The sequence below is a fragment of the Falco biarmicus genome, chromosome 9, assembly GCF_023638135.1.
Source record: "Falco biarmicus isolate bFalBia1 chromosome 9, bFalBia1.pri, whole genome shotgun sequence".
Classification (NCBI taxonomy): domain Eukaryota; kingdom Metazoa; phylum Chordata; class Aves; order Falconiformes; family Falconidae; genus Falco; species Falco biarmicus.
In genome coordinates, this window is record NC_079296.1 from 14,598,422 (window position 1) to 14,624,661 (window position 26,240).

A 26,240-nucleotide genomic window follows, 5' to 3' on the forward strand; every position below is an offset into this window, starting at 1 on the left:
GCGTGCTTGTGTTGGGTGCTTTGCAGCCCGTTTCACTGTATGCAAGCCCAGTTTTTTTCCCTGCTTGGCTGCTGCCACGGAAGTCCAGGCGTGCCTGGGCAGCTCCAGCCGGCCTCTGTTGCAACATAAGCAGGAAGAAAACTATCATGCACATCAGTACAGCTAATGAATGTGTGCACACATATCTAGAGAGCTTTTATAGAGGCATAAAGCCCTGCACGGTGTTGAGGTGGAAAAGAGCCAAGTGCCGCCGATTTTAGCACTTGCATGATTTCCTGGCTGTGCCGCAAACCTGCTGTAGGTTGAATCCGTGGGTTTTTGAAGGGATTGAGCTTGGTCTCTAGATGCACGTTGCAGAGAGTGGAGAGGGTCCTGCCGTGCGCGGCACAGGCCTGCCCTTGGCTGGGGGCAGCCGGGAGCTGGAGGTGTTGGTGTCCCACCAAGGTCATCCCCGCCCCTCAGGCCCTAAGCGCAGCCCTGCTGCCGGCTGCGAGCTCCCCTCGCCCCGTCCTCCCACCGCCCGTCAGCCCTCCCCGACCTCCACCGAGGGGCGGCCTCGGCGGGACCCCAGCTGAGCGTTGTCGCCTCCCGCATTTTGCTCCGGGCTTTCCCCGTGGATCCCTGCAGAGCAGCTCCGGGAGGGGGTGGTGGGTGCGTCTCCGTGGCGGGGGCCGGGCGAAGCCGGCCGACCCCCCCTCCCTGCCGGGGCCTTCGCGATTGGGGGCGGCGGGGCCGCGCCAGTCCCCCCCCCCTCCCCTCCCCGCCCAGGCCGGGCCCACAGGCGGGGCGGAGCGCGCCGCCCCTCCGCAGCGCCCCTCCGCAGCGCCCCCCCGCCCCGAAGCGCGGCCGCGGCCGCTCCGCGCCTGGCAGCGGAGGGGGGAGGGTGCGGTAACCAGGGTCACGCGCGGGCGGGGAGGGCGGCCCTGTAGCGCCGCTCGGCTCCGCGGCCCGGCCCCGGCCGCAAAGCCGCCCCCTTCTCGCCCCGGCCCCGGCCGCGAAGCCGCCCCCGCCCCGGCCTCGCCGCGGCATGTAGCCCGGCCGGGCGCTGCCAGCGAGGCGCCGCGGCCCCCCCACCCCGTCCCTCAATGCCCCCGCAGTGAGGCCGGGAGCTGGGCGAGCCGGCGCTGCGCGCGCTGCCGGCCACCATGGGGAAATCCAACAGCAAGTTGAAGCCTGAAGTCGTGGAGGAGCTGACCAGGAAAACGTACTGTGAGTGAGCGGGCCCGGCGAGGCGCGGGGGCTGGGGCGGGCGGCGGGGGCGCTCTGGGGGGCGCGGGGCTTCCCCACCGGCACGGAGGCGCGATGCCGGCCCCGGCCTCCTGCCCCTGCTCGGCCCTGCCGGGGCAGCGGCGGGCTGGGCTCCCTCCGGTGCCGCTCCCCAGGGCAGGCGCGGGCTCGGCCGGGCTTTGTTGCGAGAATTCGGAGATGAGCCCGGGAGGATAAAAAACAAGCTACCCCGTGAGGCCGCAGAGGCAACGGTAGGGAGCCAGGGAAACGCTCTGCTCTCTTGTGAAAGCGATTCTCCGTGGCCTGCTCCTAAGCCTCCGGTAACCGCGGGACAAGGGCCGCATCCTGCGCCCACCCGGTGCGATGCATCTTCCTTTGCTGATCCCCCTGCCCCAGCGCGGGGCATCCTTCCTCGGCGCCGGGGTTGTGCTGCCAGGCCGGTGCCGGGGGACGGCCGTGGTGTCTCGTCCTCCCCTCCCCACTTCCCCGGGGCCAGGCGGCTGCTCCCTCAACGGCGACCCAAACTGCCTGGTTGGCTTCCAGAGTTTGGATGCGTTAGGTGGAGGGTTTCTCTTTGTTATTATGCTCTGAAGTGGAGACAGGAGCCCAATGCCAGAGAGTTCAGTGTTTTTCTACGAGTATCTCAGTATCAGTTTAATAACCTGATTTTCTAAGTGAGTGGTTTTCCCATCTGAACCTCTACTGTAATTTTATTAATGTGGCTGGTGCCTGAGCCCATCCAGTTTTAGCAAAATCAGGGTTTTGTTTTCCCTGAAGGTTGCACAAAGGAAACAAAGGCTTCCATGTTTCAAGTTTCCCTCTCCGCTTGCAGGTTGGAGATGCTCCCCTACCATGCAGCAGACCTGCGAGCTCTCCCCGCTGTCATTGCTGCAGTCCCACAGCAGTGCTTACCCAAAAAGGCAATAGATTAGGTAGGATGCAGCAAGTTCTCCCATATGGAGAAGAGGCAATGCTGGTGCATTGCACAACCCTGCATGTAAGGTTGCGCTCTCGTCGCAGCACAGCCAGGAGCAGGCGGAAGAAGGGCAGTTGTGGGGGGCATGTCTGCAACAGCTAAACCGTGAGTGGTGGTAGGAGAGGTTGTAGTACCCTGGCTGGGCTTCCTCGAAGTGGCTTGGGGAGAAGAAGCAGTGAGAACATGGCAGTGCCAGCTGGGCACTGACCCCAGCTGGGGTTGAGTCCTGGATTTTGGTGTCCTTACTGCAGTTGTGACCCACGGTGGGTGCAGCCGCGCTGGGCCAGGTATGGTTATTGCCATGCTGCAGTCGCCCACTCCAATGCAGCCACTGTGATGATCCCATCTGCGATGGAGAGGGAGGGGAAGAGCTGGCCCTGGTACAGCCTCTTCTGCTGGTGATCTCCCGTGTGCTGGGCTTTTTGCACTCCTGGGGTGGCTTCTCTGCATGAGGAAGGTGCTGACCCCGGTGAAGCTTACAGTGAGACACATGGGCAGTGATGCCCTGTGTCTTACCAGTAGCTGATGCCAAATAAACACTGCGCTGGTGAAACCATGACCTGTGGGCACAGGGGTGGCTTTTGCTGGATAAGGCCAGAAGAGGGTCATTGCCCTTTGAATCGCTTTATTCCCAACTTTCTGCGCCTCTTTCTTGGGCACCCTCCCCTTCCTACCACAGCGCCTCCAAAATGGACTCTGGTCCTCTGATAGCTCCCTCAGTGAGCTCCCAGCCTGCCCACTCCGGGCCTCTCACTGCCTCTTTTTCAAAGTGCAGCAGACTCATCCATGTACCTGTGCAGGTGAAGCAACAGTGCCTGGGCAGCCGTGCCATAGGGCATCATGTGGCCCTTTGCATGGCTGGAGCCTGGTGCAGCATCCTGACGTGCCCCAGCAGCATGCAGCCAGCAGGGCAATGCTCGCCAGGGAGAGCTGTTGCTAATACCAGGCTCTTGTTTGTTGAGCTCTGCTTGTTCCACCTCTCGTCTCCGGGATTAATTACTTTTGCTGAGTGTTTCTGCAGCTGTCAAGGCAAGCACGCGTTCCCTTGTCTGGCAAAGCACTTCACAGGGCCCTCCCAGGCATGTCTGAGAGCTGATTTATCTTCAGATGATTTATCTTCAGAACCTGGGAGATTGGAAAGCTATTGATTTCCTTCTGCATTTTGGGGAATCTAGGCAGAGGAGGTGCAGGTAGGAGTGCAGGGTTGCACTGAGTACAGTGGAAGGGACTGATCCAGACCCCTGTGCCACAGCTGGCAGACCAGTGTGAGCAGGGGATAAGTCGTACCCATAAATCCATGGCATGCTCAAGAATTTCTCAAGGTCTGCCTGGGAAAGGCTTTACTTCACAGCACTGTGGTATTTTGGCACCTTTCTGGGGGACTAGCAGTGACCATCCTTCTAAGAGCATCGCTAGCACGTGGTGCCCTTCCTGCATGCTGGCTGCTGTGTTACTGAGTGTGCGCTGGCCCTGCCTTGTGCATGGTGCTGTTTCTGCTGCTGTTACAGCACATCTGGGCAGGTGTCTCCAGGAGCCGGTAGCTGCCTGTGGTACGTGAAGGGTTTCTCCCACAGTGGGGTTTCCTTCCATTGCATCATTTTATGTTTGTGCCATTTCCACATGAAACGAAGCAAATAACCGAAGCCCCTTCTTGGTTCTGCAGTGTCAGAGGCATGAGGAGACATCACCCACTCTCCCTGCCCCACACAGCTCTTCTGTAGATCTTTCTCATCCATGGGACACAGAGGATCCGCAGCCTTTGCCATGTCCCCTCAGTGCTCTTCCAGTGCCTGGTGGCTTATTGCATGCCCCAGCCACTGTCCCCTCTGTTCTCTCCATCTCTGATTTGGGGCATTTCTCTGGCCGTGCATCAGTCGCAGCAGTCTTGGGGCAAAGCAGGTGGTGGGAGCAGTTGGGAGAGGAGCATGGGCCTGCTCATGTACCAGAGCAGTCACAGGCATGGTGATCGTGCCGAGGATGCTGCTGGGTTGCCGCCAGTGGCCTCCATGAGATGCAAGAATTATTTTACTGTGGGTATTCAGAGCAGGTTGTCCCGGGCCCTGCTGGGAACCAGACACGGAAGGGCAGGAGCCTGGAAAACTTGTATCTTGGCTTCCCTCCCCACTCCGCTCCCAACTTATGGTTCCAGGGGCCAGATTTTAGTGGCACTTGGACACCTCAAGGCACAGGAGATCCGAGGGCTTCTTCGAAGTGCCAGCTGCCCAAGTCCTGTTGTTCTGGTGACCCATCACTGTGTGCCTTTCAGCATCTCTGGGCATCGGAGTGCCCAGGAATATCCGGCAGTGCCAATCTCGCCTGCCTGCCAGGCACTGGAGTGATGCTGGTGGGGAGAGCCCAGCTGTGGGGCAAGGATTTAACCTTCCTCATGGGCCAGGCTGGTGCCATATAGGAGCGTGTGGGAGAAGGCAATGCTGAGTAATAATAATGAATAATAAATTGTGTAGTTCTTTGTACTTCCATAGAGCCTTTCATCCAAATGCTCTTGAAGTGCTTTATAATCATTAATTTATTAATCTTCCTGATGCCTTGTTGAGGCAGCTCAGAGACACAGTTTTGGCCGAGTGTGTGTTTTGTCCCAGGAGGCAGTAACGCCCAAGACTCGAAGGAACCACTGTCCTCCCTGGATCGTGCCTGCCAGCCCCTCTTTGGTGGGGATTTAAGCCTGGACTTAACTTGGGCTGGGTGCTTGCAGCTCATGGATTGTGCTTAAAGAGCTTTGCGGGGCTGCAGTCAAAAGGTTCTGCTACGCTGGATGTTTATGAAGGTCCTGAGGCGTTGCTGCTCCCTGCAGCCTGCCTGAAGTTGTGTAAAGTGCACGTGTGCATTTGTGGGTGCAGAACATGTGTGGTGGATGTGAATGGCTTGGTGTGGATTCCTGGCAGAGAAACTGGGAGAGAAATGCAGTGCTGAGTATTCCTACTTGCAGCAGTGCTCCCAGGCCAGGCCAGCCACTGCAATGGCAACCCTTAAAATCACAAAACGTGCTTAAAAATACCATGAATTTTTTCATAAGAGCACATATTAGCTGTTTTACTTAGTCATTTTGAGGGGGGGTGGGTTTCAGGGTTTGCTTTTTGTAGCTATTGCCTGTGTCCAGTACTAGTAACTGTATTTTTTTTAACACTAGCTGCGGTAGCCGTGCAATCCAGTGCATTCGGAGCCATGTAGATGCAGCAGCATCACTGCTGGGACCAGGCATGGGGTCACGATGACAGTCCCTGTGCTCTGGAGACTGCAGCCAGGCTCTGGTGAAGGCATAGGAACTGCGGCAAGGGTGCCAAAATGACGCCTACGGCGCTGGGAGGCCTGGGCTGCAGAGTGGGCGCAAGGAGAGGAAGAACACTCTTTTCCCAAGAACCACGTCCCACCCACTGTGATCTATTTTGTGGAATTTAAACTCACTCTGGCATCATCATTTTCTGCTCTTTTACAATAAGCCGCAAAATCGGCTCTGTTGCTGGACAGTAATGCGTTGAATTAGTGGGCATTAGTTTAAGAGCAAACTACAAACATATTGATTTATGGTTACAGGGGTACGTCGTGGTGGACTGAATTCTGTGGGAAAGGTAATTCTCCGACTGCAGCCATTTTCAGCCAGGAAAATGGCTCTTTTCCTTGCTGAGGGAACTGGCTTGGGGCTTTGCTCCATCATGCTGCCCCGGTGCTGGGGGAATGCACCATCCAGGGTGGTGGGCAGGAGCAGAGGGGCAGACGGAGCAGAGGAGGGACCTCAGTAGCTTCCCACTGTCGCTTTATTTTTAGCCTCTGAAATGTTTGGCCCTGGGTGCTGGGTTTCTCTGCCAGGTTGGTTCGTGTTGAAATACCTCCTGTTGCTCATCTGGCAGAAAGCAGGGCAAACTGGCCAGGTGGTTACGCACCCGTTATCCCTCCGTGGCAAATGCTGAGTGAAATGCTTAAAGCGTGGAGCCCTGAAGCCAGGCTGAAAGGCAGCTCCTTGCCTGTGTCTGGTGGCTGCCTGCGGTCACCCCTGCAGCGTCGGTCCTGCACCCCTTGGCTGCACTTGGCCCTGTAAGCACCTGTTTTGGGGCTGCCTGCACAGCCGTGGGCAGAGAGCAGATGGCAGAATCTTAGCCCATGCAGCCTGCTCCTGGGAGAAGGGCACTGGGATGCTGAGGTGGGCATGCGCCCAGTGTGTAAAGCTGAGGCTGGGCTGCTGCTGGCTGGTTGAGCTGGCGAGCATGCCTGCCTGCTTCGAGTGCTCTCAGCGCATCACAGCGTTTGCAGGAGCCCAAAAGGGAAGTTCTAGGGGGAGGAGGAGAGCACCTGCCCAAGCACCCTGGAGGTGTGCTGGGGACAGGGGAGCAGAGCAGGTCTGCCATCCTGTGCCAGCCAGGGAACTCCAAAGGAGAGCAATGGGCACGACACGCCAGAGGGATGCCCAGTGCCTGGCTGTTGTTCAGTACCTGTTTTTACTGCAGCCGTGTGTAATCCAGAGCTGTGAAGATGGCAGCTGCAGTGCAGGTTCACTGTGAGCTTGGTGGGGACCTCATGTGCTGCCTCTGGAGGGCTGTGGCACTCTGGAGGTATCTCCAGCCCCTTCCCCAAGGAGACCCCAGCCTGCTCCTAGTGGATCTTATGAATAGGCATCCCATGTACATGTGGACCTGGAGCTCCGCAGGTACGTGCAAGCGAAGTAAGTTTTGGGGTGTCCCTGCAGTCCCTGGGAGGTGCTTGCAGTGCCTGGGTGGGAAGGGGAAGAGGTGACTGAGGGGCCCTCTTGGCTCCCTCTGCAGCAGAGCAGAGCAGCCGTTCCTGCCGGCCGTGCTTGCACCACTGTAGTGCTGCTCACACATCAGAAGAATTACATTTCATTTATCCCCTGACATGTTAATAGATCCGCTTAACCACTCTCCTGACCTTTGCTGCTGCCACTGTTATTAAGGTTGTGAAACAAGAAGCTCTGAAGGCATCAAAGGAAGTGGCTGCTTCAGGTAGGAGCCCACAGATGCAGTCAGTTATTGGGGTGGCATTTGTGGGGTCACTTTGTTCCACCCACCCCTCCTTGTCCTCTAGGTCTTCTAGGGAGCTGGATGGGAAAGGGAGCCAGGGTCTGTGCCCTGCATCCCTGCCCTCATCCTGGGGTGCAGTGCTCCCATCACCACCACTGCTGTGTGTTCCCAAGCCCAGTGGTGCTGGCACAGGGCTAGCTTCTTGTACCTCCTGCACGTTGTTCTCCCTTCAAGGCATGTTTTTGGTCTCTACAAGGAAGGAGGGCTGCCTGTGCTTTGTCCACCTGTGCTTCTCCAGTGTCTCCTGACTGATGGCTGGACCCTGTGGAGATGCCCTGGGTGTCTCTGTTACCCCCCACAGAGGAGCAGGTGTTCTGCACCTCCAGCACCCTTCACTTCTACACCCCTGGGCGCAGCATGGTCCCTGCAGGCAAGACAGGGAGGGGGATGGAGGTGGTGGCCCCACTGCCAGCGAGGCTTTGCCCTGCAGAGCCCTCCTCAGCTCCCCTTGGCTCCTGGGTTTGATGGCCAAGTTGGAGAGACTTCCCTTCCCCTGCCTGCGCTCACTCCAGAGGGGAGTTCTCTCTGCTGGGGGCAGGAGTTGCTCCGCAGATTGGGGACAGCACCTTGGAGCACCAGGCTATGCTGAAATCCCCATAACCAAGGCGGCAATTGAGCAGAGGGCAGGACACAGCTGCCCCCTGCCCAGCCATGGCTCCATCCCTGCTCCTGGCTGCGTTGGCTTGTGGAGAAGCTGGGATTAAATCCAGCCTGGGATAGACCTACCACAGCCACCAGCTCCTGCTGCAGCTGTGTTTCAGTCTGATTCATTAATTTCCAAATGAAGGCACTGTCCTTTGCCCTTCCTCTACTGCCTTCGCTGCAATGAGCAACTGCTGCTTTTTCCCTGAACCCAATTTCCAAAGCCTAATGTTGGGCCCTTAAATATTTAATAAAGTCTAAAAAGGATTTTAACTGCATATTGGCTTTCCTGTTGGTACCAGCCCTGCGGGAGATGAGAACAGAGCTGCTCATAGACCTGTTTATCCAGTCTGGGAGCAAGGCAGATGAGCAACCGCCATCGAGAAGAGTGCCAAACGCACATGCAGCTCTCTCTGCATATTGCTTTGTATCTCAGTAGTAACAAATGACACCAGTAACACTGTTGGGCTTGTGCTTTGAACATCTCGGAGGCTTCCGGACCTGCTGTGGTGCTGGTGACATCTGTGTTCGATGGGGAGAAGCCAAACTGGGCAAGTGCATGGGGAGATGGGTGAGCTGGGCTGGGGATGTCCTGTGCAGACAGGTAGGCAGCTCTGGCTGTGTTGGTGCCTGCGCGCTGAGGCTGCTCCGACATCCCTTTGCGATGGGATGTTACACAGGTGAGTACCTGCATGGGAACACCCCCAGCGCATGGGCGACACGGCTGGGGTACGTGGGGCTGGAGAGATGGTATGTGGAGACGGAGACACAGTGGTTCAGGCAAGCTGCTGCTGGTCATCTCCAGGAGCAAAAGAAAATGTCATCAGGCAGGTTCTTGCCACGGTTGTTTCCATGGGGGGTGACCTCCATGCTGCAGCCAGGTTTTGCTGGGGTCTGCTTCCCCAAAGCTAGCCCTGTGTGGGCTGGCAGCAGGAGCAGACCTCAGCCCCGGGGCAGTCTGGTAGCCCCAGAGCTGGGACAGCCCTGACAGAGGGCAGGAGGACGGTGTGCTCTGTAATGTTTGACCAGGACATTGGTTATTTAGTTAAACCTGAATTTTAATGGGACTGAGGTGTCAGAGCCAAACAACCCAAATTTCCAAAGTGCTGACGCATCTTAAAAGTTACCATCATCAAATGGGGTGAGCTCTGGGGTGTCCCAAGGTGGGGTGATGGACAGTCCCAGGGGAGGACTGAGACTGTGGCACCCCTTCCCCTCACCGCAGTGCGGCTCCTGTGGGTGCTGTGCTCCATGCTGGGGGTTTGGTGCTGGAGCCAGGGGAGTGCATTGGTGGAGGAGTCTTGTGTCCACACTCTAGCCATCCCCAAGTGACCAGCCAATACTTTTCCCCTTCCCAGCCTGTATAAAGCCACCCAGATTGTCCCAGACTGCCCTGGTGCATGGTAGGGCCTGCCCACGGGGCACCCTGCTTCTCCCTGCAGAGAGATGCCTCTTGTGCACCAAGCAGGTGCTGCCCAGTGCCCATTTGGGGGCTGGATGAAGCCCCACAGCTGCTGCACTCATCAGTACCTCCAACAGCTTGAGCTGCTGCCATGCGCTTGGCTATGTGTTCTGTAGGTATAAGGCCTGAAATTGGTAATGATTGCTCAGGTTATGATGCAGTTAGCCCGGTAATCACTCTGCGGGGCCAGGGGCTGGTGCTGGTGGTGGGTCCGTTTGTGCTGACTAATGGGACCTCCTTAGGGCAGTGTTCACAGGAGCAAGGTGTGAAGTCTGCACCAAGTATCCTTTCAGACTGCCTTACTGAGCCCAGTGGTCACTGTGTGGGGACCAAGGGCTATTCTGTGGTCGGTGTTTGTTCAGGCTGCGATGCTGACCCTGAATCTGGGTCCCAGGGGCAAGGAGCACATGCACATGCTGTGGAGCCCTGTCACCTGCTTGGTGGGCAGGGAGGGGGGAGGTCGTAACTGGTGAAATGTTAACGTTGTGATGATGTTGAAGGTAGACTTTCTAACAGCTCTACGTTCAGACAGTTCTTAAGGATGTGTTTTGCAGTGGTGAGGGGTGGTGTGTTAGGCATTAATTGCAGGGTGTGTGTGGGGTTCACCCTGGAGCATTGTGGTATTTTATGCGTGAGGGACTGGTTAGCTCATACATGAGCACCCCAGTCACTTCTGCATCAGCATCCAGTAAGTTCACACATGAATATCCAATTAATACACACACGAGCACACAATTAATTTACATGGGCACCCGGTTCCTTTATGCATGGGTACCCAATTAATTTGTGCTGTACTGCACACTGATCCGTGCATGAGTGTCCTGTTAGTTGATGCATGGGTGCCCAATTAATTGGTGCAAGTGCCTCCAGTCAGCTGGTGCCTGATTGTCTACTTAATTTGTGCATGAGCACCTGAGCCATTCACACCTGAGTGCCCAATTAGTACATGCACAAGTGTGTTACCTACTAATTACAGTAATTTACATGAGTGCCCAATTCACCCAGGAGTGCCCACGGAATTTATGCGTGAGTGCTCTGTTAGTCCATGCATGAGTGTCTGATAAATTCGTGAGTGTCCAGAACATTTATGCATGAGCACCCAGCTGGTTCATGCACAAGTGCCCCTTTCATTCGTGCCGGAGCACCCAGGTAGTTCATGCATGAGCACCTGATTAGTTCACCTAGAAGCATCCAAATATTTTATGCATGAGTGCCCAATTAGTCCATGCATGATCACCCAATTTATTTTTACATGAATGCCCATCTAGCTCAGACATGGGTGCCCAGTTAGTGCGTGCATAAGTGCCCCATTAATGCACACCTGAGCACTCTTTTTGCTCACGTGGGAGCACCCGCTCTGCACATGTATGGGTGCCCAGTTTGTCCTCATCTGGGCACTGCACTGAGCACCCACAGCAAGTTCAGGCAGCCTCAGACCCAGGCAGGAGCTGGAGTACAGGGTCATGTGCCAGCTTCCCCCAGACCGGGATGTCCAGGGGCCTGCAGGGACCCCTGGAAGGAGCTGCAGCAAGTCCCTGGGGGAAATAAATGCCTCTGAGAGTGATGCCGGACCAACGGCCCATGGGTTGGCAACAGGGCCCTTGACCTGGCAGGGCTGGCATGCCCACCTGGCAGTGGCAGGGGAGCCACTTTGTGCCTGGAAATAATTAACCCCGGCTTCCCTGATGAAGTGGCAGTGCCCACGGCCCTGTGGGATCAAGGTGCTGCTGGAGTGAGGGGGTATGTGTGGGGCTCAGTGGAGACTCCCCGCTGGCCGCTGCGTGGGGACAGTGCTTGCTGAGCCTTTGGGAGCCCAAGCTCACTTAAGGACACACCTGTGCCATGGCCGTGGCACATGGGGCCAGGCTGAGTGTGTGTGTTCCTGCTGAGGATCCAGCCCTGCAGCTGTGGCTAAACCCCTGCCCTTGTTCAGACAGGGCAGGGGATGGTTGTGGGATGGTATGGCAGCACGAAAGAAGCTCTGTGCAGCTGGAGCAGCATGTCATGTCTTGCACCCCACCATGGCCAGAAGTCCCCAATCCAGCCGCCTCTCTGACACTCCTTACTGTCGCCATGCCCTGCCACGGTCCAGCGAGCAACGAGCTCCCCCCACGGGCAGGGCAGTGGATGGGCATTTGCAGTCCCTGGTCCCTCCTCTCCTCAGTGCCTGGCAAACGCAAATTAATGGGCTTGAGCACTGCTTAACCAGATCTGTTTCTTGCTGCAGTGGCAGCTGGATGGTGGGAGGAGAGGGGGCACACAAAGGGCGGGTGGTGATGGAGCTGTCAGTCCTTGCCTGTGCCATTGGGGATTGATGGAAGGGTGGGGGTAGAGGTTTGGGGTTTTTTGGGTACAGGTTGCTGGCAGGAGGGGGCTGGGGGCTGCTTGCAGTGTAGCCCTGTCTGCAGTCTCTGCCCCTCTGTGCTGTGTGAGATGTGTGGCCACAACCCTCCTCCAAGCTGAGACTGGAATGGAGATGGACCAACCAGCACTGCGACGGGGCAGCAAGGGCCCATGACTGAAGCTTGGCCATGCAGGCAGCTACCGTGCTGCTCTGGGGTGACTGCCCCTGCTGCCTGCTCCTGCCTGTGGTGCAAGCCCTGCCGTTGGCGTTTCCCTGCACTTTGTTAAGAGCAGTGGAAACAAAGATGCTGCTGGCATAAGCTGCCATGTGGTGGTGTACATACAAGAGGGTGTCTGCAGCACGTAGCCAGGGCTCCCAGCTTAGTGCTGCCTCTTACAGTACTGCAGTTCATAGCGAATGCTAATACGCTGCCTTTATTTAGCACCTTTCATCCCCAAGGATCCTGGGGCATACTGCATCCACTAACAAGCTGCTACATGTGCCATTTATATCTGTCCCCATAGTGGCTGTAGGAATGGTGGTCCCTGGGGAGCGTGGCATGGCAGCTGAGCCCAGTCACAGCCCTGGCTCAGCAGGGGCACAGTGGGAGAGCTGGCCCTGCTCGGGTGGGATATCGCAACAGAGCTGCTGTGGGTCACCCCTGTGTTCTTGTGCACTTTGGGTCAAACCTGGCTGAGGTTTATGTCGCTGCAAATTGATTTGCATTGACTCAGCATCACACCATAATCGATGCCAGAGGAGGGAAATGCAGCAACTGCCACTGCACAGGTATTTTCTGTGAGCTTGGCTGGGCTCTGCGGACTGGGAAGCTGCAGAGGTTGGATTGGGGAGAGCGGAGGGACAGCCTGGCCCCTGCATGCGTGCCCTGTCCCCAGCCCCAGGACAGGTGGCTCAGTCAGCTGGGAGAGTGGCATGTCCCCAAGGCTTCCATGGCTGTGGGTCCCTGCTTCGGGGGATGGGAACGGACATGGACGGGACACAGACACAGATGACACACGATGGTCGTTAGCATCCCTAATCACTGCTGCTTGGGAGTGTCAACACCCAGCAAGGTCATAGCAGCTGGGAAGTGGCAGGTGTTAAGTCATCATCTGTCTTGGATCCATAACTGCAGATATGGGGAGGCAGGTGCCCACTCAGCCCCGGCTTGCCCGGCTGCAACCGTGCTGGGCTTGGGGCCGTAGTGATTCCCTGCAGCTGGAACCTCTGCCCCGGGGAGAGGGAAGATTTGGTGGCAGTGGAGGGATGCACCCAGACATGGGTGGTTTTCTGAGGGCTGGAAGATTGGGCCCCATTCCCACCCCAGGGCAAACCCCACAGCTTTGTGCCTGCCTCATGCCTGGGGCAGGAGGAAGGGCACCGGTGCCAATGTGCTGGTGGAGGGATGGGGCTTTGCTTGGCCCCGTTTCCAGGGATGCATATTAACAAATCCCACCTCAGGAGCCCAGTGCCGGTTTTCAGGCTGGCACCTGAATGTGCCCCTCTGTTGGAAAAAACTCTCCTGGGAGCATCACGCATCCCTCCTGTGGGCACGAGGGGAGACAGCTCCATCCTTCCCCTCCCACCCCAGCCCGAGCATGTCATTACTGGCATCTCTCCTGTACTAAAAAAAGCACAGATTCCTTAATTGTTTCCTGGTGGAGTTGAAAGGCAGCTCCTGGGCCTGAAATAGCACGTTGCGGGAAACGCAGCCAAACAAGAGAGCGAGTAGAAGGTGATCTGCCTGGAGGGGCTGAGCCAAGCCCCGACTGCAGCCCCAGGCTGCTGCTGTTGCCCCTTTCACCTGTCCCAAGGGCTGGCCGAAGTCCTGCTACTATCCCTCCTCCTCCCACCCACCTTCTTCGGCATCTGAGGGTGACTGGGGCTGCAGCGCTGGTGGATGGGGCATCCCCGGGGAATCCTCAGGGTGCGGCTTGTGGCTGGTGTCTGGATGCTTGGGGGCAATGTGTGCAGGGAAGCCTGTTTCTGTTGGAGACATCACTCAGCATCTCTCTTTTGGAAGGATGCTTACGTGAAACCCTTTTTTTTTGGGGGGTGGGGAATGCTTCAGGACTGGCGTGACTGTTGTTTGACTGTTGTTTGTGCCTGGCTCAGCTCAGCTGCTGGATGCAGTGTCCTTCCTGGTTCCCTCCTGCCAGGACACCTCTGTCCTCCCTGTCTGCTCTTCTGCCAGACAGCCCTGCCAAAACAACCCTCCAAATCCTTCCTGTGGCACAGCTGAAGCCCTTAGTGTCCTTCAGCCCAGGTGCAGAGCATCTCCACACCTGCCTCCTCTCTCCCGGGGTGCTGCCATCCAGACTCCCCATGGTGGTACAGTGGGTGCTGCTGCCCTCCCAGCATGGCTGGTCCCTGTGCTTCTGGCACAGCTGCCGCAGCACACTGCCAGCTCCCTGGGTAGGTGAGGTGTGAGGCTTCTCTGTACCGAGCCCTTTCTGGGGGAGTTTGCAGGCTCTGTCCCCCCAGCGGTCCCTAAGCCTGGATAGAGGGAAGCGCCCATATGCATGTGGACAGCCTCGGGTGCAGCAATTCCTGGCCACAGGGATGCAGGAGCCAGCACCTGGCCAGCGGCTGGCCTGTGCCCTCCCGGCTGCCCCACAGCTGCTGCCTGCCAGCCCTCACCTTCTGTGATCTGCACCTTCTGCCAGGCATGTTGTACATCTTTCTGATGGAAAATTGCTTTCTTTTGGGTTTTTTGCCATCCAAGGTAATTGGCATTTGTTGGTGTGTCTTTGGTCTCTATTTTTATCCGCTGTTTGCACGTTGACACATCTCCACTCCTCCTCATATCTCATGGCATTTCAGAGCTATTGCTTTTTTATTGTTATTTCGATGCATGATGCAAAGGAAATGACTAATGAAGCCATTCCCCCCATGCCTGCCTGCTGGCAGCGAGCTCCCTGCTGGCGTGCTGGTCAGGCACCGTTCCTGCAGCGGGATGGGTGCCAGCCCCCCACCCCATCAGGCTCCCCAGTGTCCCACATTCCATCAGAGCTTTTCCTCTGCAGAGGACATTTGCAATCTCAGCAGCTGTCCCCAGGCTGGGGACACTCAGGCTTGGCAACACTCATTTTCTAGCTTGTCACGTTTTTGGGATTTCTTTGGAGCCCGGTAAAGCTTCCCAGGACCCTGGGATGGGTTTGATGACGCTTCTCTGTTGAGTTCAGAGGCAGCACCTGGTACCTGGGGGGATGGCAGCCCCAGGGCTGTACCTGTGCCCATGCCCATGTTCAGTGTATCAATGTTGGGACTAAGCAAGTGCCTTCCCCAAGCCACCTCCAGGCAGCTGTTTTGGCAGATGTTTCCAGGGAAGTTTTGGCTCTGGGAGGGCAGGGCTGAATCCTCCCCAGGCATGAACCAACCCAACCCCTGCATGGTCTGTAGCATCTCACAGCAATGGTACTGCACTGCCCTAGCAGGGAGCAAAACATCTTGGTGGGCTCCCTGGTTTTGGGGCCAGAGGGACCCAAGCACCCGCAGCCCTGGCCCCATCAACCCCCTGGGCTGCTCCAGGCTGGGCCTTGAAACCTAACCCTAATGCGGGTAACACCTGGCAGTGCATAGAGGGGCGAGCCCTGGGATGTCACATAGGTGAAGTGCAGAACAGCAGCCATTACTGGGAAAGCACTAAATTCCTTTCTCTTTTCTTTTTCTCTTTTCTCCTGTTTTCTCTTGCAGTTACGGAGAAGGAGGTGCAGCAGTGGTGAGTGTCCATTTTGGTGGCGTGGCAGTGAGCTGCCGGGGCGCGGGGCTGGCGGGCGAGGGGGCCAAAGCCAGCGGTGCTCAGCAACCCCACCAGCCATGCAGAGCAAGGAGGTGCAGGAGGGTGCATCTGTTTTGGGATGTAGATGTTAGCTTCTAGAGGGGATACCAGAAAATAGAGGGTGTTTTCTTGCAGGCTTCGTGCACAGTGCACGGTGGGCTTGGCTCTGGCTGCTCTTAGCCATCCATGTGGGATGGTACGTGCTCCCTCTCGTCGCTTCCCTGCCTGTGTGGGTGGCCAAGGGTAGGAGGGATGTGAGGATTTTTCAGCTGGTGGCCATGGCCCTGGCTGCAGGAGGCCGGTGCTGTCCCAGTGTGTCCCCCTTTTGCAGTGGGGTCAGTAGAGGCTGGCAGGGGCTGGGGCCATGGTGCCTTGTTGGCAGCACGCTCTTGCCTCATCCCTTCCACCTCACTAAACATGACCCTAAAAAAGCCACTGCGTCCCTTTCATCTTCCTATCCCACCAGTCAAGGTTTGCTTTCTTTGTCTCTTTCTCTCATCCTTCCCCTACCCTGATGAGTCATAGCTGCAGCAGCATGAAAAAGATGTCACTGGCCATTTTCCCACCTTGCCACCCTCTTCCCCTCCTCCTCCAGCCCTTGGCCTGCTGCAGTGGGTGCCCGACAGATCTGGGCAATGCATTGCATAATGTTCACGCACACTGTGTGGTCGCCGCACCCCCAGAGCCAGCGAGCCCCTTCCCCTGCACCCTCCGGGGTGGCACTCAGTATCCTGGTCCAGCTCAGAGCTGGAACCAAGGGCTTTTGGGGGTGTTTAACTGCAGATGGGTTTTGGGGGACACCCTGGGCTGTGCCACCCCGAAGACACAGTAACCCTGCTGTGCCCCCCAGCTCATCTGAGCAGCTTTCAGTTGGAGTTGTGTGAAAAATGCTGTCACAGAGCCTCATCTGCCTGGGGTGCTTCAGGCCTCTGTGCTGTTGGTTTTTAGCAGGGCATGGCTGCAGCATGTGCGTGCCAAGTGGCGGGTTGCAAATTGCCTGTGAGGTTGCTGTCTGTCATGAGTCCCTCCCCTGCGATGGTGCAGCAACTTGAGGGGAGTTTTCCTGCCTGTCTCCATGCCGGAGAGCCAGCCAGATGCACCTGATGTAGCGGGGCCAAGCCGCAGCAGTGGAGGGGAAGGGAAGCTCTGGCCCTCGGGTGAAGCTTTCTGTTTGCAGCTTCTTGCTTGGAGCCGTGTGCATCTGAATTTCTGGGATATGTTTATATCTCTATATATGTATATAAACTCTGTTGCTGGCCCTGTGATGGCTTCAGGGCTGAGCGAGGCATCACTTGCTGTGGCACCTCTGCCTGCAGCATGGCCGTGCAGGTGGGAGGTGACTCTGGGCAGAGGCCTTTTTATTTTAAAGGAGGTTTAAAAGACCCTCTTGGGTGCCTCTGGCTAGGCAACGGGTCCCTGTTCCCTCCCGGGTCCAGGAGTCTGGCTGTGGCTTGGTTGCCACTACTGGGCTCATGGCAGGATTGGAGCAGTGTGGTGGGCACTGCTTGGTGTCACCGGTGCCACTCACTACTTACCCGGGCTCTCCTTGCTGCCACCCTTGCTGCGGTGCCCGCGGGGACCTCATGCTGCAGGGCTGGGAGGTTGTGGGTAGGTGATGGGAGCAATTCAGGGAGCACCCTGGGACCTTCCTGGCTCCAGCCCACTGCAGCACCAGGGAGGGCCCTGTCCCAGCGTCCCAGGGCTTGGGGGGACTGCATTCAGCAGGGAGACCCACCTGGTGCCCATCCTTGGCCCTTCCTTCACAGGTACAAGGGCTTTATCAAGGACTGCCCCAGCGGGCAGCTCGATGCCGCTGGCTTTCAGAAGATCTATAAGCAGTTCTTCCCTTTCGGTGACCCAACCAAATTTGCCACCTTTGTTTTCAATGTCTTCGACGAGAACAAAGTAAGTCTGTGAGCTGGGGGTTATGTTCCGGGGTGTCCGGGCTGGGCCTGTGGTGATGGTGGGACAGGTTCAGTACACGGCTGTGCGGCACCAGAGAAGCAAAATATTGCAGCACTTCCTGGGGCGTGAAATTAGAGTGGTGCAGCAGTACCGGGTGAGCCCCTGTGCCCTTTCTAGTCGATGACAGTCACATGGGAAAAGGCAATGAAGTGGCAAGCGAGAGAGGAGAAACGCGATGTTTCAGTGCCGCTGACAAAAGCCCTACCGTGCAGTGCACCCCACGCTCCGCAGTCACTCCCATCAGGATGTTTGCTGACGGGCTTGGCACCAGTGGCTGGATCACAATGCTGGAGATAAATGCGCATCACTCCTCCCTCCTCATTGCCTTTTTGGATGTGCCCCCTGAGACGGCACACATGGGCAGGGGGGGCTTTGCAGGGTGGGGGCGGCAGCGGCCCCCTCACCCCCTCCTTTCCTCACCAGGATGGGAGGATCGAGTTTTCGGAGTTCATCCAGGCGCTGTCGGTCACCTCCCGGGGGACACTGGATGAGAAGCTGAGGTGTAAGTGCTCCCTGTGGGATGCTGGTGGGCTCAGCCCTGCGAGGGTGCTGGGGGTGGCCCAGGGGTGCTGGGACGTGTGTCCTGTGGGGAGGGGGCTGCAGACCTCAGCACCTTGGTGTTGCTCTGGCTTGCAGGGGCATTTAAGCTGTACGACTTGGACAACGATGGGTACATCACTAGGAACGAGATGCTGGACATTGTGGATGCGATTTACCAGATGGTGGTAAGCAGCAGGGGGGGTGGGGCTGAGCAGCCTCTGGGGGTCCCTGCTGGGCTGGAGATGGAGCTCTGTGGGCAGGGGGGCTGTGGGGAGGATGCTGAAACACCCTGATTCCCCCCATAGGCTTTTCAGTGGGGGGGCTGTGGCCATTGCAGCTGGGTCAGGGTCTGGGTCTGGCCGCTGAGGATGGTTATGATGCCAGTGCCAGCCCTTTGTGCCTGTCCTGATGTTGGGGATGTTGAGGGTGTCCTCACCGAGGGACACCATCTAGGCAGGGCACAGATGGGTGCATGACCAGGTCCCATCCTGCTGCTGCAGGGAAACACAGTGGAGCTTCCCGAGGAGGAGAACACACCAGAGAAGAGGGTGGATCGGATTTTTGCCATGATGGACAAGGTGAGGATGCTCGAGGGATTTTTCCCTTGGGGCCCAAGGGATTTAGGAGGCGGTTGTGGGCCCCCCTGCCACATCTTGGCTCTTGCAAGTGCCTCCTTCCCCTGCCAAGAGAAGGTATCAACTGCTGCTGAGCTTGCTGCAGAGCCCTGCCTCCCTCCAGAGTCCCTGTATCCATTTCAGGTCCCTGAGGTGGCATTGCACTCTCCACGGCACTCCTCCCTGGCTGCCAGTGTGAATGGCTTGACAGGGAAACCGAGGCTGTGGGGGTGGACGCGGGCATCTATACAGGATGGCATGGGTGCTGCCAGCGCACTGGGGTGCTTGGTCTCAGGGTGCTCAGTGACTTCTCCCTCCCGGGGGTGAAGCCGCAGTGCAACAGGGGTGTTTTGCAGAATGCAGATGGGAAGCTGACACTGCAGGAGTTTCAGGAAGGCTCCAAGGCTGACCCCTCCATCGTGCAGGCGCTCTCCCTCTATGACGGACTTGTATAGTCCTGGGGCCAAGCGGTGGTAAGCACAGTGTGAGAGGGGGGGTCTGGGGATGCCTGTCTCCCACCCACCTGATGCCATTCCCCATTCCCACCTTCCCTGGGGGCAGGTGGCTGTTTCTCCTCTGATGAAGCATCAAACCATGGGCTTCCCCCTCAAATCCAGCTGCAGGGGGATGCTGCTCCCATACCGATGGGTTTCTCCCAGTGCCCCGCATCCCGCAGTGCACCCTCAGACTGCAGCTCCCAAGGATGCAGTACAAGCCTCCCAGCTGGCAGGCGTTTGCCTGAGGCACAACTCTTGCTCTCACCTGCAGGTGTGGCTGCAGAGGGGGCAGGGAGGGAGCTGGCTTGCTGGGAGCACAGGAATGCCCCAGAAAGAGATTATATTCAAAGTTTTATTTATATTATATCTTACTATGTTACGCTCTGGAGTTGCCAGGGTTTGGCATGGTGTTGGCAGGGACACTGTAGTTTGCAGCATCCCAGGGGTGCTGAGCACCCTTGCCATGCAGAGGTGTCATTGCAGTCCAAGCAGTGTCCAACCATGGGGGGTGGTTTTTTTTTTAACCCTGCTGGAGTTTTGTGCTGTTCAGAATCTGTTTTGTCTTTCCAGCTTTGCCCCTTCCAGCTGCCCCAGTGCTGCGCGAGATGGCTGCAGGGCTTTCTGCCCATCCTTCTCACCTGATTTTCCTTCTCCCAACCCGCTCCTGCAGATGCCTGGGGGAAGACACTCTCTGTGCCATGTGACCACTGCTGCGTGAAGCTTACCTGTCCCTCTTGGCCTTCCTTTCTGTTCTGCAAACAAAGGATGCCCTTGAAATGTGAGCTCACTCCCCCTCTCTGCACTCTGAACCAGCCGCTGCCATTTGCCGACTTCTGCTTTTTCGAAGAAATACCCCACAGCAGACCCCAGTCTGAGCAGCAGCAAATGCCCAAGACTTCAGGGTTGGGGGAACAGGTTGAGCATCACTGAAGGCAGAGCCCCCCTGGCCTCCTCACCTCCTATGCTCCCTCTTTCCTACATTTTCGGATGGGACTGCAGATGCGCCAGCACCAGCATGGTCCTCTCCTAAGAACTGGCCAGCTGGAGATGGAACCCAAAGGTACCGGGGGGCCGCGCACCCCGGGGTGCTGCCTGCGTGGGGCAGCTGGGGAGCCGGGGCACTGACAGCAATTGGAAACACAATCCTGGCGTCACCTGTGATGCTGCTGGCAGCCCAGCCCGGCTCACTAGGGAGATATATATATATATGGTTATATATATATATATATATATATATATTTCTTTTTTGTGGTGAGACAGTAGTGAGGCTTTTTTTAATATGCCTGTCTCGACGATTGATATCCTTATTTATTTGTTGTAAATGTTGTTGCTGTGTTTAGTCTTTCATGTGTGTGTCTGACCACCTAGGTGATGATCTGTAAGGTTTACATGCTCATACGCCATTGCGGGGCACTGGGAGCCTGCAATAACAATGAAGCCAAAAATCTGCCTTCCTCCCTCTCCTCTCACCCCCCATATCCTGAGCTCTGTGGGCTGGCTGCTGTTTTAAGGGGATGCTGTAGCTTCTTTTCCTCCTCCCGTTCCCATGTTCCCTGCATTTTTCTGTTCACCCTTCTCTTTGCAAGCTCAGCGAGGGCTCACTCAGCTCAGGCTCCAAGCAGACTGAGCCCAGATCATCCCTCAGTTGGGCAGGGCAAGGAAACTGCTGGCCACCAGGATATTGCTATTTCCTCTTTTTTTTTTTTTTTAATTTTCTCACTGCATGAAAAAGTATTAGTGGAGCTGAGAGTTGGGTTTTGCTTTCAAGGGGATTCCTTGATTATTTTCTGTTTTGCAAATGGTGGGAAGGTCTGTTTGCACCCTAGGTTGGTGGCTGTGAATTAGCCCATGTGCCGGTGGGGCTTGGGGAGCAGAAGGGATGCTCATGGGGATGGCTTGCTCCGTGCCCACCATCGCGGCTGGGGCAATGTGGCAGCTCCTGCCTCGGGGGTCCCAGCCTGGGAGACATGCAACTAGGAGTGTCTCCTTATCCCCTTCTTCCTTGTTTAGGACGTGGGAGGTTTTGCTGTAAACGAAGGGCATGGCCCCAAAACGGAGCCACTTGTGCCTGCCCTGGGGGAGGTGTAGGGCTGGGGAAACACGCCTGGAGACACCTGAGTGTGGCGCTTGGAAACAGCCACCCAGGCACAAGAGCTGCCTTTGTGGCCTCTCCATCACCAACTGCCACTCCGGGATGTGCCCAAGTAGGGCTCAGCTGCACCGCAGCACTGCAGGACACTGTTGGCATCTCCACCGAAGGATGAGCATTACGTGGATGCTGCTGCAGCTCCGTTCCCATCTGCCTTGGCCTCTGTCCTGGGGAAGGAGAGATTTGCATCTCCTCAGGAGCAAAGTGCAGGATGTCTGTGGGACCCTTGAAGCCAGCCAGGGTACAAACCCCTCCTGCTCCATCATGGTTTGTTCCTGGCCCAGCAGCACCAATGTGGCTCTCCCACCCCCCCAGGGGCTCACCCATCCACCGCCGATCTGGGTGGTGGTAGTGGCATCTTTCTGCCCCACTGTCTGCAGCTCCTGTGGCTGGAGCCCAGGCAGGGGACTGTCCCCATGGTGGTGGGAGGTGACATCTGGACATGGAGGATGTTCTCACAGATGTCCCACAGTGCAGGAGACATAGACGGTGCCCCAACGGGGTCTGAATCCTCCTGGTGTGGCAGGGACAGAGTCTGCAGCCAAGCAGTGCTTGTCCTTTGCTGTGCAAGCCCTGCTCCCCTGTTTTGGGGCCATGTGTTGGTGGTACTTTCTGATGCCCATAAAATAACCACCCTTCCCCATCCCCAAGGAGACTAACCTGACATTCACATGCAATATTTCTGCCTCTTCTGTGGTTTCTTGCCCCCAAGGGTGCCTGTGTTTTATTGTGGGGGGCTCCTGAGTGGTGTCACCTTGCTCCCTTCTTTGCAAACTCCTTTTTCTTGATGGCCTTTGTGGTCAAAACACAACTTTCTTGGGTAGATCTTTGCAGTGCCTCCAACTTCTCTAACTCTCATCTGCCAGATTAGTCCCTTCCCAGTGCCAATTGATGTTCCCAATGAATGTGACTGCTATAATTGCCTCCACTGATAAATGATGGATGCTGTGACATTTGACATAATTCCCAGGAAAAGACAAACCTCATTTGCTCTGACACTTTCCCCTGAAAGGCTTTTAATTTCTGGAGGACTTGTCATGCTTTGAGCCCCATCAGTGCTTGCTGATGTCTCACTGGGGAGGCAGCCCTGCAAGGGCAGTGTGTGCGCAGCCCCTTGTCGTGGATGGGGTGAGGGACCAGCATTGGCTTAGAAGAGCTTCAGACCCCAGAAATACCAAAATTCAGCGTCCACTGGGCTAGTGCTGCCCTTTCTGCCAGCAACATCCTGCTGCCGCTGCCGCTGGTGGGCACAGGGAATGGAGCCCAATGCCTCATTCTCCCTTGCCCCTTATTAAATATTTGCACATCAGAAAAAAAAAAGGCAAAAAGGTTTTTGTCTGTGTTCAAAAGCTCAGTGCTGGCTGTTGGTTTGGTGGCAATGATGAGTTTTCCTGGGCAGTGGCCCCTTCTGCAGGATTGGGGCTGGCTCTTGTCCTAGGTCCTGGCTCCAGACCCGTGGTGGGTCCCAGCATGGGGTTTGTCCTGCCCTGGTCTTGGCATGCTGAGTGTCCCTGAGCAGATCATTTTGGCCCCAGTACTTCCCCTTGGCTGTGGATTTGGGACCCTGGCTTGGATGCTTATAGCTTGCCTTTGGGGAGCACCAAGGGCCTCCAACCCCTGAATATCACCAGAATCTGCAGATTCTCTGTACCGCTGAAAATAAGGCTTGAAGCATCTCACGCTTGGAAATGTTGGCCTTAACCACCTTGTGCCTCAGTTTCCCCATCAGTAAAATGGCCTGGGTGACCCATCCCCTCTCCAGAAAGTGATTCGATGCCTGTGCCCAGGGGAGCATGAGTGCTGGATACAGCTCGCAGCTGTGACCATGAGGGTTTGGCAGGACCCGCTGAACGTCAGGCATGTGCAGAACACTGGGAGTGGTGCATGAACTGCTGTGTCAGAATTTACATCAGTGAGTAATTCATTTTGGTCTTCTTTTTACATCTGCTCATTATTAAAAGCAGACAGCTGACAAGACCTGGTTTGTTTCCGTTTATGCTTGGGGTTCCTGATGCCTGGCTGAAATAAAGCTGGCTGCAGCACTGGCAATGGGAGGGGGACCTGAAGCACAGCCAGGCAAAGGCGAGGGTCTGGCCCCAGCAATTGCAGCGTGTCTGCACCCCCCCCGCCACCCCCCCAGTCTGTCCACACCAGTGTTGCCCCATTAAAATGCTGTGTCTATACTTCCTTTTGATTTTTCTGTTTGTGCGCTGACTGTTGCTGTTTTGTAACCATCTTTCCTTGAGCTCTGGGGCTGGGCTGAGCTCTTTTCCCTGGAGAGCAAGGACATGGGAGAAGGCTCTGGGGGCAGATGCCCCTCACCCTCTCATCACGCCACGAACCAGAACCTGAGAGAGAGAAGCTAAGTAGGTTTTTCCTCCAGAGCAGCCCTTTAATTGCTGCATTTTGTAATGAGACCGGGTGGCCCCTGGGAGTACTCCTCACTGCATTCACGGCAGGGGGTGTTTGCTTATGGGGGACCCCAGATCCTGTTTGTGCCTGGTACTGGCTGCATGTCAGCTGGCCTCACAGAACTGGGTACCTGTCAGTGCACACCTCCCATGCTATTGAGACACTGCATCCCAGCTGGATGGGAGGGCCTGAGGCTGTGGGACCCCAGTCCCAGAGCCACTGCTCCCCCCGAGCATGCAGGGATGCAAGTAAAAGGCTGCCATGGGGCTGTGCTAACCCAGGGGGTGGGAGTGTCTCCAGTTCTGGGGCCGAACCCTGCTTGGAGCAGGGCTGGCTGTGAAGCAGGGCCAAGTGTGGCATGGGGACAGCCGAAATTGCTGGCAGTGTCCCTCTTGCCCTATATTTAGGGTCAGGGGATTTGGTTGGATGGAGTGGGTGGGTGACCCACAGCCAGCTTGCTGTCCCAGCATCGACAGCCCTGAGGTAAAGGGGGAGATCTGAGGCATTTTGGGAGGGCATCAGCCACCCCTCCTTCATGGGGGCATTGGAGGGGAAGGGTCTGGCCGGAGTGGTGGCTGGCAGGGCTGGAGTGAGGGCTGGGGGCAAAGGAGGGAGCCGATGGCCCTGGTCTCGGTGCCCAGCTTGGGGTGTCTCCTTGCAGTGCAGTTTTGGGGTCACAGTTACACATACCAGTTCTGACTGTTCCAGTGGTGCTGCAGGAAAGCCGTCCTTCCCTTTCTTTCTGCTCCTGCAGCCGCCAGCCCAGGTTGAGTGCTGTGTCCCCCGGGACCCCTTCCTGGGGGGCAGCCAAGACCCCAGCTGAGAAACAGCAGCTCCAGCAAAGAGCCTTGTTTGTAAAGATGAACCCTGTTTCTGTGTCCGTGCCAGTGTCTCAGTTTGCATGCCCTGCTGCCTTGTCTTGAGATGAATGCAAGAGCAAACCAAGCAAATGCAACAGTTTAAAAACAAAAGAAATCAAAACAAAACCCAGGAACTTTGTGACAGTGGAAATAAAAGCTTAATGACAGTAATGAAGCACCCATGGTCTGTGATGTGCTGCAGGGGGAAGGCAGGCAGGCTTGCAGGGCGGCATGGGTCAGGCTTGCAGCCTGCTGTAGCCCTCAAAGCTTCCCCCAAACCTGCCCTGGCGCTCAGCAGGGCCGGGATCTGGGCTGGGGAGTGCGGCTGGCCAGTGCCTTGTGCCAAGTACGGGGCTGCAGTGGCAGCAGCAGTGAGCGGTACCTGGGCTATGCCAGCATGGCTGCAAATGGGGATGCACTGAGGTGTGCTGGCAAGCAGTCCGTGAGGCCCCTTGCCCACATGCTGTGATGAGCTTTCAGGTCTCAGCTCCAGGCATGCCAGGGACCATTTGTCCCTGTAACACTGCTCCTTCCACCTCCATTTGCCCAGACACAGCTTTTCTTCTGCCAGGTCATATCCCCCCACAGTGCCCACATCCTTTCTTCTTTTTCTGCAGCAAAGACACTTGCAGCTGTGCCTGCCTGCAACTGTCCCCTTGTTGATGCAGAGGGCTGGGAGCCATCAGGTCACTTTTGGCATGCAATGGCTGCTGAGGAAGCTAGGTATTAATGTCTCATATTTGTGCCCCACAAGCCGTAACAGAGGTGCCCCTTGGCAGCCCCCTCCACGGCTGGCTGGGCAAGCAGGGGGGCTCACAGGCTGCATTAGGCTTTTCACATGTGGTCGGATCACATTTGCTGTTCTGCCCGGCCAAGTCTTCCAGAAACGAGCACTTCCAGAAACTGGCCTCCCTGCCAGCCCATCTTCATTTGTTTGCTCTCCTAATGAGGCTGACTAATTATTTTCAGGAAGCCAGAGATGCCCTAATGGTCTAAACAAGGAGGCTGTGTTTGCACAGGGGGTTTTGTTCAGCGGTGCCTTGTGCCAGCACATGGTAGGGGCACCCAGGGATTTATCCCCTGTGCCGGGGAGCAAGCAAGGATGGGCAGAGGCTCCAAACCACAGTGGTTACACAGGGGCTGTGCCTTGCTTTGCTGTGCTTTAACCCCCAGCAAGGAAGGGGTTAAAGACCAGCAGGTGCTCCTGGGATGGGGAGCACTAGTGGGTGTGATGGGGAAAAGCTGCTGTCATTTCCTCTGTGCCAGCAGCATTGGCAAGAGGTGCTCCCTGGTGGGGAGCCGAATGGAGCTGGGGTGCAGGGGAGGATGCTCTGTGCTAGGCTTGGTGGCACTGTGGGGTGATGGACCTCCCCAAGCTTGCATTGATTGTGGAGTCAAGGGTACAAAGCCTGCGGGGGAAGCCTTGCCTTGGCTGGGGGAACAGGCCACTGGCACAGCTCACGGCTCAGTGCTGTGGGGCAGAGGTATCACCTGGCTGTTTAAGTCACAAATCCTGAAGGACAGGACCAAGTCTGTTGGGTTACAAAAGCGCTCTAAGTCTCACTGTCTAGACACTGCCTCAAAAATGTGGCTTCTTGAATAACTAAGGCAGGTGATAAGTCAGACACTGCTGAGGGGATAAAGTGTTATCAGGACCCTCGTTGTTGAGATTGTGAGGTATAACAGGTGGACAGAAGTGAGTATTAAAGACACCTGTATT

At 56.7% G+C, this 26,240-nt stretch overlaps 2 protein-coding genes across 4 annotated transcripts in view; one reads left to right on the top strand and one right to left on the bottom strand.

Moving 5' to 3' along the window:
* Positions 1 to 808: 808 nt before the first annotated feature.
* Positions 809 to 22,568, top strand: NCS1 (neuronal calcium sensor 1). Of its 3 annotated transcripts, none has more exons than XM_056352331.1 (8): positions 813 to 1,209; positions 15,399 to 15,423; positions 17,250 to 17,388; positions 17,872 to 17,950; positions 18,085 to 18,173; positions 18,489 to 18,566; positions 18,959 to 19,075; positions 19,670 to 22,568. In XM_056352331.1, the coding sequence occupies exons 1-7, from the start codon at positions 1,146 to 1,148 to the stop codon at positions 19,055 to 19,057; spliced, it is 573 nt and encodes a 190-aa protein (XP_056208306.1). In that variant the 5' UTR covers positions 813 to 1,145; the 3' UTR covers positions 19,058 to 19,075; positions 19,670 to 22,568. The 3 variants fall into 3 exon arrangements, with proteins under 3 accessions (XP_056208308.1, XP_056208306.1, XP_056208307.1); XM_056352332.1 differs by having other exon boundaries at positions 19,770 to 22,568; XM_056352333.1 differs by lacking the exon at positions 18,959 to 19,075 and having other exon boundaries at positions 809 to 1,209; positions 19,770 to 22,568.
* A 3,401-nt stretch (positions 22,569 to 25,969) lies between these two features.
* Positions 25,970 to 26,240, bottom strand: part of LOC130155253 (endoplasmic reticulum-Golgi intermediate compartment protein 3-like) — a 287,833-nt gene continuing 287,562 nt past the window's right edge. Inside the window, exon 3 of the mRNA XM_056352340.1 lies at positions 25,970 to 26,233. Within this exon, the coding sequence (XP_056208315.1) occupies positions 26,124 to 26,233 (110 nt within the window). The 3' untranslated portion in view covers positions 25,970 to 26,123. The remainder of the gene's footprint in view (positions 26,234 to 26,240) is intronic.

What these genes read in the sequence shown, in the direction of transcription:
- NCS1 (XM_056352331.1), top strand. Translation starts at nt 1,146, where the DNA reads ATGGGGAAATCCAACAGCAAGTTGAAGCCTGAAGTCGTGGAGGAGCTG. An exon ending in ATGTCTTCGACGAGAACAAA is followed by an intron (nt 17,389 to 17,871) that starts GTAAGTCTGTGA and finishes TTTCCTCACCAG; the next exon opens with GATGGGAGGATCGAGTTTTC. An exon ending in ATGCGATTTACCAGATGGTG is followed by an intron (nt 18,174 to 18,488) that starts GTAAGCAGCAGG and finishes CTGCTGCTGCAG; the next exon opens with GGAAACACAGTGGAGCTTCC.